At 46.3% G+C, this 13565-nt stretch overlaps 1 protein-coding gene across 1 annotated transcript in view; it reads right to left on the bottom strand.

The window, feature by feature from the left end:
* Window positions 1–6396: 6396 nt before the first annotated feature.
* The window catches only part of C1H12orf40 (chromosome 1 C12orf40 homolog), a 30568-nt gene continuing 23399 nt past the window's right edge, over window positions 6397–13565 (bottom strand). The window contains exons 11-13 of the mRNA XM_039516142.1: window positions 9092–9158; window positions 7996–8078; window positions 6397–7583 (exon numbers count right to left, since the gene is read on the bottom strand). Coding sequence (XP_039372076.1) covers window positions 6963–7583; window positions 7996–8078; window positions 9092–9158 — 771 coding nt within the window. The 3' untranslated portion in view covers window positions 6397–6962. The remainder of the gene's footprint in view (window positions 7584–7995; window positions 8079–9091; window positions 9159–13565) is intronic.

Genomic DNA, 13565 nt, shown 5'->3' with positions numbered 1-13565 from the left:
AGCAAGTGCTACTTAATGGATAGTGAGACATCTCTGTCCTAATGCAGTCTCATAGTTCCTCATTCACATAATCAGGTGACAACACTTTATTCCTCCTGCCCCAATAATCAAAGAAATTGGGGATCCCAGAGCTGTCAAAATAACCATCCCAGGCTGCCGTGGTCTATTCTAGATGGGGTGGGTGTGCCAATGCAAATACCTGAAATTCCTTTCCACACTCCCCCTACTTTACCACCAGATGTCAGGGTAGAGCTCATCCTGTCTCTGCTTACATAATAAAGGCTGAATATAATGAAGGCAAGGCAGTGAATATAATAAAGGCAAGCTAGTCCTATGAGCAACACTAAGCAAGAATCCCAACCTCATATTACCTGCTGACAGTGGTAAACCAAGCTCTCCACTAAAACCCTTGGGGAAAAGGGAAGTTCCCAAATGGTCTCCACTTGAGAACTAGTCAGTTGTCTGAAGACTTACATTAAACTTTTCATTTCACACAGTGATGATCTTTTATAAAAATGGAACAAATATTTCTGCCGAGTTCATGGAGGCTGCAGTTATCTTTGCATCCAGTACAAACTACATGACGTAGAGTAGCACTAAAGGTACAGTCCTGTTGGTGTTTGCCTAAAAAACATACCTATTTAAATTTATTCCCAGGAGGGCTGGTGTAATTAAAGACATTTTTATTTAAAAAGGGTTTTTAACTTGGCCATTAAAATTGCTTCAGACTGAGACTTGGTATAAAGTTTTCAATAAGGGAATGAATTTGTTTGGAAAATTTGATCAAAACTGGGTGATTTATATTTAGAAATGCTGAAGTGATATTAAGAGAATTGTATAGTTTGTGGTCAGTTTCAGATACCTTTCTACATTCTTCCTTAAGAAAACCCAGGTTTCTTTTTAAAAGTGAACTGAGAAGTATAGCACAGACATAAGAATTGACTCCTACTAAACCTACATAAGGCAAATCTACATTGTTTAAAACTTTCAAAGGTGCCTTTACAATTTCAGGAAGAAAAATATGGATTGATAAACCACATCTCTGTCAATTTCATTAGATTAGATAAACCTGAAGTGGTTGCTCTACGTGCATCAGTGAAATCATGATCTTCAGTACAGATGACCAATACCAGTTGTTTGAAAGCCTCAGCTGGTGAAGACTTAAGGAATTTTTTTATTAGAAACACCCATTGGAAAAGACTGAAGAAATCCCCATTAATTCAGCCTTCATGCTTCCAAAATTTCACAACCTCCTCCCGCCCCTCCCCAGCCCCTAAAATGTGAAAGGATGTGCTATGATTTCTTGGACTGGACTGCCATTCAGGTGAGTATGAGAAAGAGGTATGAGGTATGCTAGCCCAGCTCTGATTCTGGCACTCTGATGTTATTAAATTGAACCTGTACACCTCGTTTGAATTGATCATCCTGGAAAAGCTACATCAATACGTTGAGACAGGGCCGCCCAGATGATTCCGGGGGCCCGGGGTCTTCGGCGGCGGGGGGGCCCTTCCATTCCAGGACCCGCCGCCGAAGTGCCCCGAAGACCCGCCGAAGCGGGACCCGCCGCCGAAGTGCAGCCCGGTCTTCGGCGGTAATTCTGCGGCGGGGGGGGCCCCCGCCACGGGTCTTCGGGGCACTGCGGCGGTGGGTCCCGGAAGGGAAGGGCCCCCCCGCCGCCGAATTACCGCCGAAGACCGAGCTGCACGTCGGCGGCGGGTCCCGCTCCGTCTTCGGTGGTAATTCGCCAGCGGGGGGTCCTTCCGCTCTGGCGAAGACTGGGAGCGAAGAAGCTCCTGCGCCCAGCCCCGCAAGAGTTTTCCGGGGCCCCCAGAGCGAGTGAGGGACCCCGCTCCAGGGGCCCCAAAAAACTCTCGTGGGGGCCCCTGTGGGGCTCGGGGCCTGGGGCAAATTGCCCCTCTTGCCCCCCCCCTCTGGGCGGCCCTGAGTTGAGGCTCCTGTTTTTTTATTTGAGACAACAAACATAACAAATTTCAGCAGTGTCCAGTCTATTTGGGATTCTGCCTGTAAATAAACACTCCTGTGGTGCAAACTGGGTTTCAAGAAAAGGTTAGTAGTACAAATGCTGAGGCTAGGATACAAGGCATCACTGTCTGTGCTAGCTAATAAGCCTTACTTATGGACTCCATTACAGAATGTCTTTCAGTTTTTAGAGATCTCAATAGGATATTAAATGTGCTTTGATTCCCTTCGGGATGCACATGAACAGAATGAAGGAATAGATGAGTAAGACACATGCCTATTATTAAACGTTTGTGTATTCTGTAAATTGGATAGAATGTTATGGCAAATGTATTTGGATTATTTGCTTATATGCATGATCTGCTTATAAATACTTTAAAATACCTTTGCAGTGGCTCAAGGGAACATGCTGCCATATTTATAACTAGAAAAATCAGTTTATTTCTTCTCATTGGTTTAGCATTATAAGTGAGACACGTTGAAGAGTGAGTAATTGGATTTTACATGCTCTCATCCAAAGGATTTGGAATAAGGTTATCTACTTTTATAGACACATTCCTAGCACAGAATTATTACATGTTATAGACATCTAGACCTGTGTTTGACTGGTTATTCACACATACATTATCTCTCTCTCCGGCATCTACTCAGTACAACACTTGCTTCTGCCATTGAGCTGCACATTTTCAGTCTTAACTGGAAGGTCATTTAGCCTAAACTGAAAATTAAGTAAACTGGTAACAACATTCTGAACAGAATGAGCTGTGCTGGGCACTGGACCAGAGTGGAGGTACAAAGCTTTGCAGCTTTCCAATCTTGGAGCCAGTTTGTCCCTCCCTCGTGCAATTTTGAACAGCCTCAAGATGGCTCTAAACTACCTGGAGCACCAAGGCACCTATCTGGCATCCAGGTATTTCCCCTCAGCCACTACTGCTATGACAGGTGAGAGGTTGATTAAGAACTGTCAAACCAATCTGCACAAAGCAGTGATTGCCCTTATGCTGAGGAATCCTTAGGAAGCTGGTTAAAATGGCTTTATGGCGTCTTTGCACTGCCAACATTCGTGGCAATGATCTGGCTTGAAACAGAAATTAGTAGTATAAGCTTGGGGTGGGGGGAAACACACAGAAATTAGTAGTATAATTTCTGAAAAATGTCCAGCCTATAGCAAGTCTCTAAGTTCTTATATTTACATTACATTTATGTTTATCAAGCAGTGCTGCCTCTTTTAAAGCTATCTTGCTTAGGTGTCTATGATGCTCTCACATCTGTATTGTACTTCTCTGAAATTTGCCTTTCTTTTTACAGTAGCATCTGCACTACACCAAGGTAGAATGCTGTCCTGCAGAAAGTTTAGGCCTACAGATCAGCCATTTTTGTCCTAGAGTGGGTGGTGCTGTATTAAGAGAACAAGAACAAAACTAAAAAACCTCAAATACTCTATCTGAAATGTTACTCTATCTGAAATAGGTCCCCATAGTGCCAAATTTTTAATTGCAACCTTATGCCAATTTAAGACAGAATAATTTGGACTCTTCAGCATCTGCCCAAGCATAGTCACTAGAGAATTACCTGGCCACATGGGATTTTTTGCATTTTCCAGCTAAATCAGCAGCCCAAATGTAAAATGTGTCATTCAGGAACATTTGGCTGATCCATGCCACAGGATAGTTGTAGTAGCATAGCACAGCCCAATGACTTAGAACAGAGCCAAAAAATGTGTGGCATGTAAAGCCATGCATGATGTATGACACAAACTACTGAAAAAATGGACAGGTAAATATGAGAGACAAGGTAGGTGAGGTCATATCTTTTATTGAGCTAACTTCTGTTAGTGGAAGGGATAAGCTTTCGAGCTTCACAGAGCTTTTCCTCAGGTCTAGGGAAGGTAACCAGAGTATCCAACCTAAATACAAGGTGGAACAGATTGTTAAGCAGAAGGGGTCCACACGTTTTCCAGGAGGCCACTTAACATGAAGTGGGCAATTAAGAGTTTGCAAGCAGCAGTGTGTGTTACAAATTGTTGTAATGAGCCATAAAATTAGCAGGGCTGCCCAGAGGCAGGGGGGCGGGGAGGCAAGTGGGGCAGTTTGCCCCAGGTCCCAGGCCCCAGGCCCCACAGGGGCCCCCACGAGAATATAGTATTCTATAGTATTGCAACTTTTTTTTTATGGATGAGGCCCCTGAAATTGCTTTGCCCCAGGCCTCCTGAATCCTCTGGGCAGCCCTGAAAATTAGTAGTGGCACTGTTTGGTCCATGGTTTTTACTGTCCAGCAGAGTTATGAATTTAAGGACCCAGGCTTGTCCTATGAAGGTGTTGTTCAGGATTCTTTTGAGGATGAGGACTGAGAGTTCAGATATGGCATGAGCACTTTGTGAAAAGTGTTTGCCCACAGATGATATGGTGTTTTTGTTTTTTATGATTTTTTTGTGTAAATTAATTCAAGAGTGTAAGGATTGTCTGGTTTCAGCCACATAGCTGTTGTGGGGCATTTGATGCACTGGATGAAGTATATTGTATGTTATGATAGGCATGTGTGGGATCCAGGGATCTTGAAAGATGTGTGTGTTGGGGGGTGGGGGTGAGGGTATTGTTCATCATAGTAGTGAAGATGCATCTTCAGGTTTTTCATCTGTTGTTCTGGTATAGACCGGTGCCACTTTGCAATGGTGTATCCTGGTCTGTGCAGAGCCTGCTTCTGATGATGAGGATGGGGAGCTTGTTTGAATGCCAGAAGGAGGGGGCTTGGAAAAAAATTATTTCAGGATGCAGTCCCCTTCAAGAATGGATTGTAATTGTTTGATGATAGCCCATATGGGTTCTAGTGTGGGGTGATAGGTGATAACTCAGGATGTGTGATTAGTAAGATTTCCCCCTCCCCCCCGTATTAAAGCAGGTTCTCCCAGTGTATTCAGGTGGCATATTCCATGCTGCAATATACTTCTCTGGTGGAGCATTCTTGTTTAGTGAAGGTGTTTTTAAATGTGTATCTCCTGTCTAAATTCCTTCATACATTTCCACCACAACTTCAAACAACCATCACCCAACCATCACTCTCTCTAGAACACTCCCACACCAGCACCAACTTCCTAGACACCACAATCAGCTTCAATGATGGAATCCAACAGATGACTATATACAAGAAACCCGTGGACCATCACACTTAGACCCTCCAGACACAACAAGAAATCTGTTATCTACAGGTACTCTGATACCATATAATTGACTCTGAAAAGAAAGTCAGGGATACGCAGACTTAAAACCTCAACACTTAAAACCTCCTTCATGTGACATAGTCTGCACAAGTTTTGCAGGGGTGTGTGCAACGTATTATGTCCCTGTTACAACACAACACCTTATAGACTCCTAGCCCACAGTTGTGATACTGGATATCACATTTTTACTAAATATTGTCAGAACTGTGGGGACAGTATTTCAGATGCTATGTTAAGACTGTGGTTTTAGCAAATCATAAATATGAGTCAGATAATTATACCTCCCTGTGGGAAAGATGATCATTGTAATTTCAGGTAAGAAAATTACTAGGAAGCTTGTGTTCTTTGAAGTCAGATTGAGATAATGTGAATGAAGAAAATCTGTTTATGTCTGGCCCCAGGAATCAGGCTCTGTTCTGGCTGAATACTGGCCCCACATTTCAGAAGTCTGGCTGTACAAACCCCATCTACACAAGATTTGTGAATGTGAAAAGGCCAATGCCCTAAATTTCGGTGCTCCGAACGTTCTCAAAGCACTTTTTTAGAAACATCTTAGCCCTACACCTGCACATTGATGAGCACTGCCAACTCCCTTTTTAAAATAGCTCCATATAAGTGTCCCTTAGCTCCAAAAATAAAATGTAGAAAATGCAAACTCTAGCTTAGTGATGGGCGTGAGGATAAATAACATTCTGCTTACACTGGAAAGGGATTTTAGCACTGTGCCCACATCCCTTCAGCCAGGAATCCTTTCTAGTCAAAACATGGTAAGAGGAGAAGCTGACCTGACAGGGGTAGAGCTAGTGAATCTTGCAACAGGGGTCACCAACAGGAGAAGCCACAGCCTATTACCCTTATAAAGAAAACCCACAGCACTGTTCACAGAACAGTTGCTAATGCATCTTTTGCCTAAACTCATTTCTCAACAAATGTGATCGCGGCAAGAAGTCAGGAGGCTAAAGCTTGAAAGGAAATGGAGACAACGCCAGAGGTGGCCTTTTCTGAACGGGATTGAGCTACACTGATGGGAGATGTGCACTTCTACTGTTAGTCATGTAGGTAAATAGAGAATTTCAGTTGTAGTCTGGATGGCCCCTTTCACGAGATCTACAATTTAAAGTGTGTGGTGGGGGGGGGAGGGGAATAAGTGTAAACAGTGTTATAGGAAATACAACTCTTTATTTTCAAGATGTATGGATTAACACAAATACTGAACTAAATAAGAAAAGGTTAGAACTCAGCATTTTAATCGGCAGGCAAACTACAAAAAGATGAGTCTGTATTTGCAGTCAGAGCATAAACCTAACATTACTGCTCATTTTAATATATTGTAGTAATTTCAGTTTATTCTGTTTGCATAGATGTGAATTTGCTGTTTTGTTTTTTTACTAAAAATCATAAAAATTGGATACATGTGTGTGTGTATAACCGTGTGCATATTTTTGTGCACCAAGTGCCCTATCCAATGCCCTTGGAAGTCAATTGGAGTATTTACATTTTCAATAAGAACAGGATCCATCCCAAACTACAAACATTATAACTGTATTATGGAAATGTATCTAATGAATAAGGGCTATTTTCACTAAGCTACTATAAAATATTGAGAACACATTAATAATAATTTGTAAAAGAATATCTTGTCCAACAGCTAAAACCAAATGTACCAAATAAAAGGAAATAATGTACTGTGGAATGAACAAAATCCCCTAAGAGTACAGGGCTTTTTGATGTACCCACAATATATTTAATAGGTTCTCCTTTGTACTCAGTTGTTCTCTTCTCTCTTTTTCATTATGTTAATGTAGTTCAGTACATCTACAGTCATCTTGTCAGGCAAAGTCAGATACTCGGTTGCAGGAGGAAATTCTGCAATAATTGTTGCATTGTCTGTACTTGAAGACTGAAATGCCTCATCTGCTGTAATTTCCTGCCCTCCAGTGGTATCTGCTTTACTAACATTAGTTAGTAGTTCAGCGCTGTGGACAGAGGAAAGATGATTTATACAGCAACATGCCTGTATTATATCACATTGTATGGCAGCATTTATTTTTTCTACCCTTACACTAGGGCTCTCAGTTTGTGACCAAGCATCACATCTTTCTCTGTGATTAATATTCTCCCTTTTAAATGAAATGTGTGATGAGTTGGGCTGAGGTTGAACAGCCTGGTCTTTATTTTCCTCCTCTGTTGCTTGTAAACTGGGCTCTTTCCGTCGAGGAGTGTTGGCTTCTTTCATAGCAACACTAGTGCCGGGAGGGAAAAGCAAACTTTCTGTGCCAAAGGTATGTTGTGGTCCTTTGCTTGTTGAAGCTGCAATTGGATTGGCACCGTTTACTTGAAAGGAGCTGTCAGAAAGACACTTTTCAGCTAGGTCATCCTCTTCAGACTGTGCAAACAGATTTGTATGAATGCAGTTGTACATGATTCCAATAAGTTGCTACCACAACAACAGTAAGTAAAGTGAAAAGGCTAGACCTCTGGTCTTCTTGTTCATGAACAGTTATGTAATATAGGGAACTGAGTGGAACTGTATTTCATTAGATATTATCAGAATTCTCTATGGTCTAATATCCCTTACAGACAATGCAAATTACTGCTTAACTATGCTATTTTAAAGCTTAGAGCTGATTCTTTTTTTATATTTCTCACAAGTGATTTTTGCTTGTATAAAGAAAGCTAATAACTAAGGTAATACAGCTAGGCCCTCTGCATGTGCTTTGGCACGAGATAGCATGGTGATGAGCTCTTACAAATAAAAAGCATAATAATAATAATAAAGATAAAATTCCATTGCTTACCATCTCGGAACTAGTGCAGAAACAACTGTCTGTTTGCTTTGGAGAGTAACTGGGGGACTGACTGCTCAGTGATGATTCAGTGTCTACAAAATGAGCTTAGACTGAGAAAAATTAGGTTCAAACGAACAAACAAACCTCTCATATACTGTATGCATCAGTACAACACTTACAATTATTTATAAATTGGGTCAATGTTGTTTTAAAGACACTATTTTTAGTATTAAGGGTTAGCTAGTTCATTGTGCAGTACACTATAAAGTGCCTATTCTCCTCTCAGAATAGGTGTTGTCTCCTGGTAGACTCCATGGGAATTGTATTCATGCACTAAAGCCCAAATTGTGCCATTAAAGTGCAGCCCTGTGCTGGGCACAGTGTGGAGCTGTACTGTCAGAGGCAAGCTCTATGGGGAGTGTGCCAGCTGCTGTACCTCATTGGGTATCTTGTACCCCAGGAGGTGGGGATGTTCCTGGAAACCACAGACTTCATCTGTGCCCTGCTGCTACAGAGGGAACAGTGGGGGTGCAGACTCCTACCACTACCATGCCCCTGTGGAGTTGCAGGACAGTCTGGCACTAAGAGGGTAAAGAGTCTAGTAAGAGACTATGGTTGAACTTCCAGTGCAGGGACTAATTCACGTCAAAACATTTTACAATTTTTTTTTCAAGGAACGAGAAAGGAAGCAAATGAAAAAACTATACCTGGAACCATCACCTTATACTATCAAATGCCGAACATTCATAGGCTTGTGCTGTTGTGTTCATAGCAACATTGCTAAGCTGTCTAGTGGAATGTTTTTTTTTTACAATTACCACTGCTCGCAGAATTGGCTTTTTATGTTTTTGGAGATGCCAATAGGAGCAGAAATGAGACAATGAAAAAGTTACAGATAATTAACTAGGGAGAAGCTAACTTTAATCTTTTTAGGTAAAAGCAATTAAAAGTATTTCAGTTATGTTCCAATTTCTCCATTCACTGTTGGGTGAATTAGACATATTAGTAGCTCACAAAACAGGATGTAATCACTTTTACTTGACTTTAGATGTAGCTGTATCAGTTTTACATGGAGAAAATCTACTTTAGAACTATGTATACTGACCTTTTTCCATCTTTCCAAGCTTTGAACTCACTTCAAAATCACACTGTTCCACCTCTGCTGTCAGAACCTTTTTTAAGAAGGGAAGTTAATACATTTTTCAGTCCAACAGTCATACTTTTCTTCATTGTATTCCTTTTTATAAAATCTCTTTTTCCTGTATCCCATTGGATGAGGATACTAGAAATCTCCACAACGGTTCTGCCATGCATCTAGCCTGACCTCCCAATGTGTCCAGCCTTCCCTCATAAGAACATAATAATAGCCACGTGGCAATTATCTAGTTCTCTTGGGGTTAATATTCCTCCACTTTATAACTTATCACTTCATTCACTGATTAAGAAATATAAATTAGTTGCCAAACCATTAATTATAGTCAGCACAGGTAGTGTTGCCAATAGTTAATGTTTCCTGACACTTTCTATTGTAAACCCCTATTGTCAGTTGATTATAACTTGACCACACTTTGGGCTGAAATCTTCCAGCATCAGGATGAATTTTTCTGGAAAATTTAAGCTAAAGTGGTTTGGCCATTGCCAAGATGAGAGAAAAAACATGGTTTGCCCATGTTTAAAAATATGCTTACATCCATTTAATTGCGAAGCTCTTGTGTCTCCATGCTTTGGAGCAGGGACACTTGACATTTGGCATGTTTCTTGCATTTTTCTTTTTGGTGAATATATCTGAGGAAAGGACGCTGCCTTCCATGTCATGGGGTCCATTTTATCCTGATTAACTGAAGGTGGGCCCCACCTAGTCACATGGCTGTAATGTTAGAGGAGTCTGCATGGCCAGCTTTTAATGTAGGGTAACCATATTTCCCTATGCTGGTAATTTCCCTCTGTCAGCCATTGCTCAAATTCAAGCGAGTTCAATGGCAATCAATCAGAATTATGCAGTACTCCTCCGCCACATGCTATAAAAACTCCAGGGCCCAGCGGGGGGAGGGGGTTTTGGGGGTCTGGGCTGGCAGAGGGCTCAAGCCAGCTCCATATGGCAGGTCCAGGGAGGGAGTGCAACCTCCACCCCTTGATTCACCTCAGCAGCCCACCCAGCCTGTCTCGGTTGTGGCGGGGGTTGGGAAGGCACAACCAAAAGTTATTACTCAAAAGATGGGGGGGTCAGCTCAAAAAGTTTGAAAACAGCTCAGGGTGCAGGTAGCTAGAAGCTGAGTGCAGGCAGGGGGGAGCTTGGTGCAGGGAAGGGGTATCATAGAATCATAGATTATTTGGGCTGGAAGGGACCTCAGGAGATCATCTAGTCCAACCCCTGCTCAAAGCAGGACCAATCCCCAAATCCCTAAATGGCCCCCTCAAGGATTGAATTTACAATCCTGGGTTTAGCAAGCCAATGCTCAAACCACTGAGCTATCCCTCCCCTATGGTAGCTAGGGGCTGTGTGCCAGGAGGGCTCCCCTATGGTCCGTGTTCCCTGAGGGCTCTGTCAGCCATGGAGCCAGGTCCCCAACCCCTGCAGCTCTTACCAGCTGCGTGAAAAAAGGGGGCTGGGAGCTGAGAAGTATCTTCAACCCCTGCACCAGCACCAGCAGGAGAGGAAGGAACACCATGGCTGCCTGCTCTGCACTGCGTGGCTCCCCGCCCCCTGGTGACCCCCACGGGGCTGAAGGCAGGAGCTGTGGGAGGTGTGGAGCTGCCCCTGGGACTGCCCTGCACTTGCACTGCAATTTGGGGAGGAGACATCCCCAATGCCCCCAACTCTGCCCATGGGCTCAGGCAGCTTCTGCCCCACAGGGAGTGTTGGGAATCCAGGATTCAGCCCCGCAGGGGTCACCAGGGCATGCATTCAGCTGCGCAGCTCCTGGCTTCAGCAGGGGAAGAGACGGGGGACACCAGGGATCAGAGTTTCAGCCCACTGTGTGTGTGTGTGAGATCAGGGCTTCAGCCCCACGGCTCCAGCCCTGGGAAGGGGAGTGGGCGCACTAGGGATCAGGGCTTCAGCCTCACAGCTCCTGCCTGCAGCCCCTTGGGGGTCTCCAGGGCTCAGGCATTCAGTGCCTGCAGCTCCAGGCTTCAGCAGGGGGAGGAGGGATGCCAGGGATTGGGGCTTCAGCCCTGGGGTGAGAGGGGGAGAAATCGGGCTTCAGCCCCACAGCTCCCACCTTCAGCCCTGTGGAGGGTGCTGGGGATTGCGGTTTCAGCCCTGTGGAGTACTGGGAGGTCAAGCTCTGGGTTTCAGCATTGGCACCCAGTGACCCCCCTGAAAGGGCTTGTGGACCCCCCTTGAGAACTCCTGCTTTAGGTATCACATGAGGAGGGGTGACACACACTCCTACCTGCCCCCCACAGGGCTGCCTCTCCTCCTATCTGATGTCACCTCTTCCCGCCTCTCCACCCAGCCTAGGGTGACCAGACGTCCCGATTTTATCGGGACTGTCCCGATATTTGCTTGTTTGTCCCGCGTCCCGACCAATGTTAGGTCGGGACACTGGACAAACAAGCAAAGGCTCCGGAGCCCGAAGGGCTCGCGCCCTCCCCTGCCCCGACTCCGCCCCCTCCTTCCCCCATTGGATCCTTCCCCAAATCCCCGCCTCTTTCCAAGCATGCCATGCCCAGGAGACTCAGGGGAGTGCGGGGCCGGGGTGAGTGTGAGTCTGGCCTGGCCCCGAGCAGGCAGGACTCGGGCGCGGTACCTGGAGGGAGAGTAGGGGGGCGGCCCGTGGGGCTAGGTGGCGGCTGTTCTCCCCACCTGGGCAGGGGACTCGGGAGCAGCCGCTGCTGCAGCTCCCACTGCTGCGGGGGGAGGAAGTGGCCAAGCACGTGGCGCTCGGCGGCTGCGGCTTTGGTGCCCGGGCCCGAACTCCCCGAGTCTGGGCCTGCTGCGGGGCAGCGCGCACACTGCGCTCAGCCCCTGGCCAGTCGCGTCTGGGCTGGCTGCCCAGCTGGTGCAATCCCGTGGCGGAGGCATCGGCAGCCCAGTCCCGTTCGTTCCCCTGCAGGACCCGAGCGGGATGCGGGGGGCTGGGGCCTGCTGCCCCCACTCCGAGGCCGCCCGCAGGATTGCACCAGCTGGGCAGCCAGCCCAGACGCGAGTGGCCAGGGGCTGGGTATGCGCAGCGTGCGCGCTGGGTCCCCGCAGCAGGCCCGGGCTCGGGGGGTTCGTGGGCGCCAGAGCCGCAGCTGCCAAGCTTGGCCAGCGGCCGCTTCCTCCCCCCGCGGCAGTGGGAGCTGCAGCAGCGGCTGCTCCCGAGTCCTGCTGCCCAGGTGGGGAGAACAGCCGCTGCCTGGCCCCGCAGGCCACCCCGTACTCTCCCTCCAGATACCGCGCCTGAGTCCTGCCTGCTCGGGGCCAGGCTGGACTCACACTCACCCCGGCCCCGTGCTCCCCTGAGTCTCCCGGGCCTCCCTCCAGCGCTTGCGGAGGGAGGAGGAATCGGGGGTGGGGGATTTTTTTTTTTTTGCTCTGCCCCCGCCCCGCCCCGCCCCCCCCGCGTCCCGATATTTGACCTGGGTGATCTGGTCACCCTAACCCAGCCTGAGGCCAGCACATGCTCTCAGTGACCAGCCACTGCCTGTCCGCACTCACCCGCTTGCCACAAACGAGATGCAGCTGGGGCTGCGCTGACCAGCAGGGGAGTGGAAAATACCGGAAAATTTGCCCATTTTTTTTTAAAAGGTGGGATACCTGCAAGAGGGCTTAAATATGGGACTGTCCCATTAAAAATGGGACTGATGGTCATTCTATTTTAATGACAAAGCTCCAACCAGCCATAACCAGATAACATAAGTTGTAAAATGAATTATGCTGCCACCAAATAATTTCATTGCCAAATATGGAGAAACACCCAGATAATGACTGTGAAGGGGAGGATCCTACTGTTCCCAGTTCTCACAGAAGCAGTCTACGAGATCTGATTTGGGATTGAAACTAGCCCAGGAATCTACAAGGAACACAACTGAGAGGCTAGCGTGCCAGAACCTTTGTAGAAATGTGTGTGGGGTGGGGGGGGGGGAGGGAGCACAAGGCAAAAGTGCCCTTCCCTCTCTGCAGGTGGCTGCTCCAGTGGTGAGTCAGCTCCCCATCTTCTGATGCTACAGCAGCTCCTGGTGGGCAAAAAATGTAATTGTAGCACCTCCCCAACAGAATCTATTATTTGGCCGGGGAGGAGGGGGAGGTGTTTCTGAAGGAGACATGAATTTTGTGTTTATTTTTGTTAAAAAGTGGGGGAGCCATGGACCCCTGGCCGCCCTGGTTCTGGTGCTGAGAGGTACCAGGGGCCAGGAACCCCTTTCCCATAGAGTTGCTGTATTCTTGCATCATATTTTGGATCAAGTGGTGAATGTTAAGAGCTCCATGTAAAGAACAACACAGAGGAAGCCACTGAGGTGCACAAGTACTTCTGGGCCTACAAAACCCTGAACAATTCTACGTATTTTTGAATGCCATCTACTGGCCTCTTATCTATATAGCTATTTACATATACACAGCTATAGAGCAGAGAATGGTATGTGGCAAACTC

Source organism: Mauremys reevesii, linkage group 1 (genome assembly GCF_016161935.1).
Source record: "Mauremys reevesii isolate NIE-2019 linkage group 1, ASM1616193v1, whole genome shotgun sequence".
Classification (NCBI taxonomy): Eukaryota; Metazoa; Chordata; order Testudines; family Geoemydidae; genus Mauremys; species Mauremys reevesii.
This window is presented reverse-complemented; position numbering and strand designations above follow the sequence as displayed.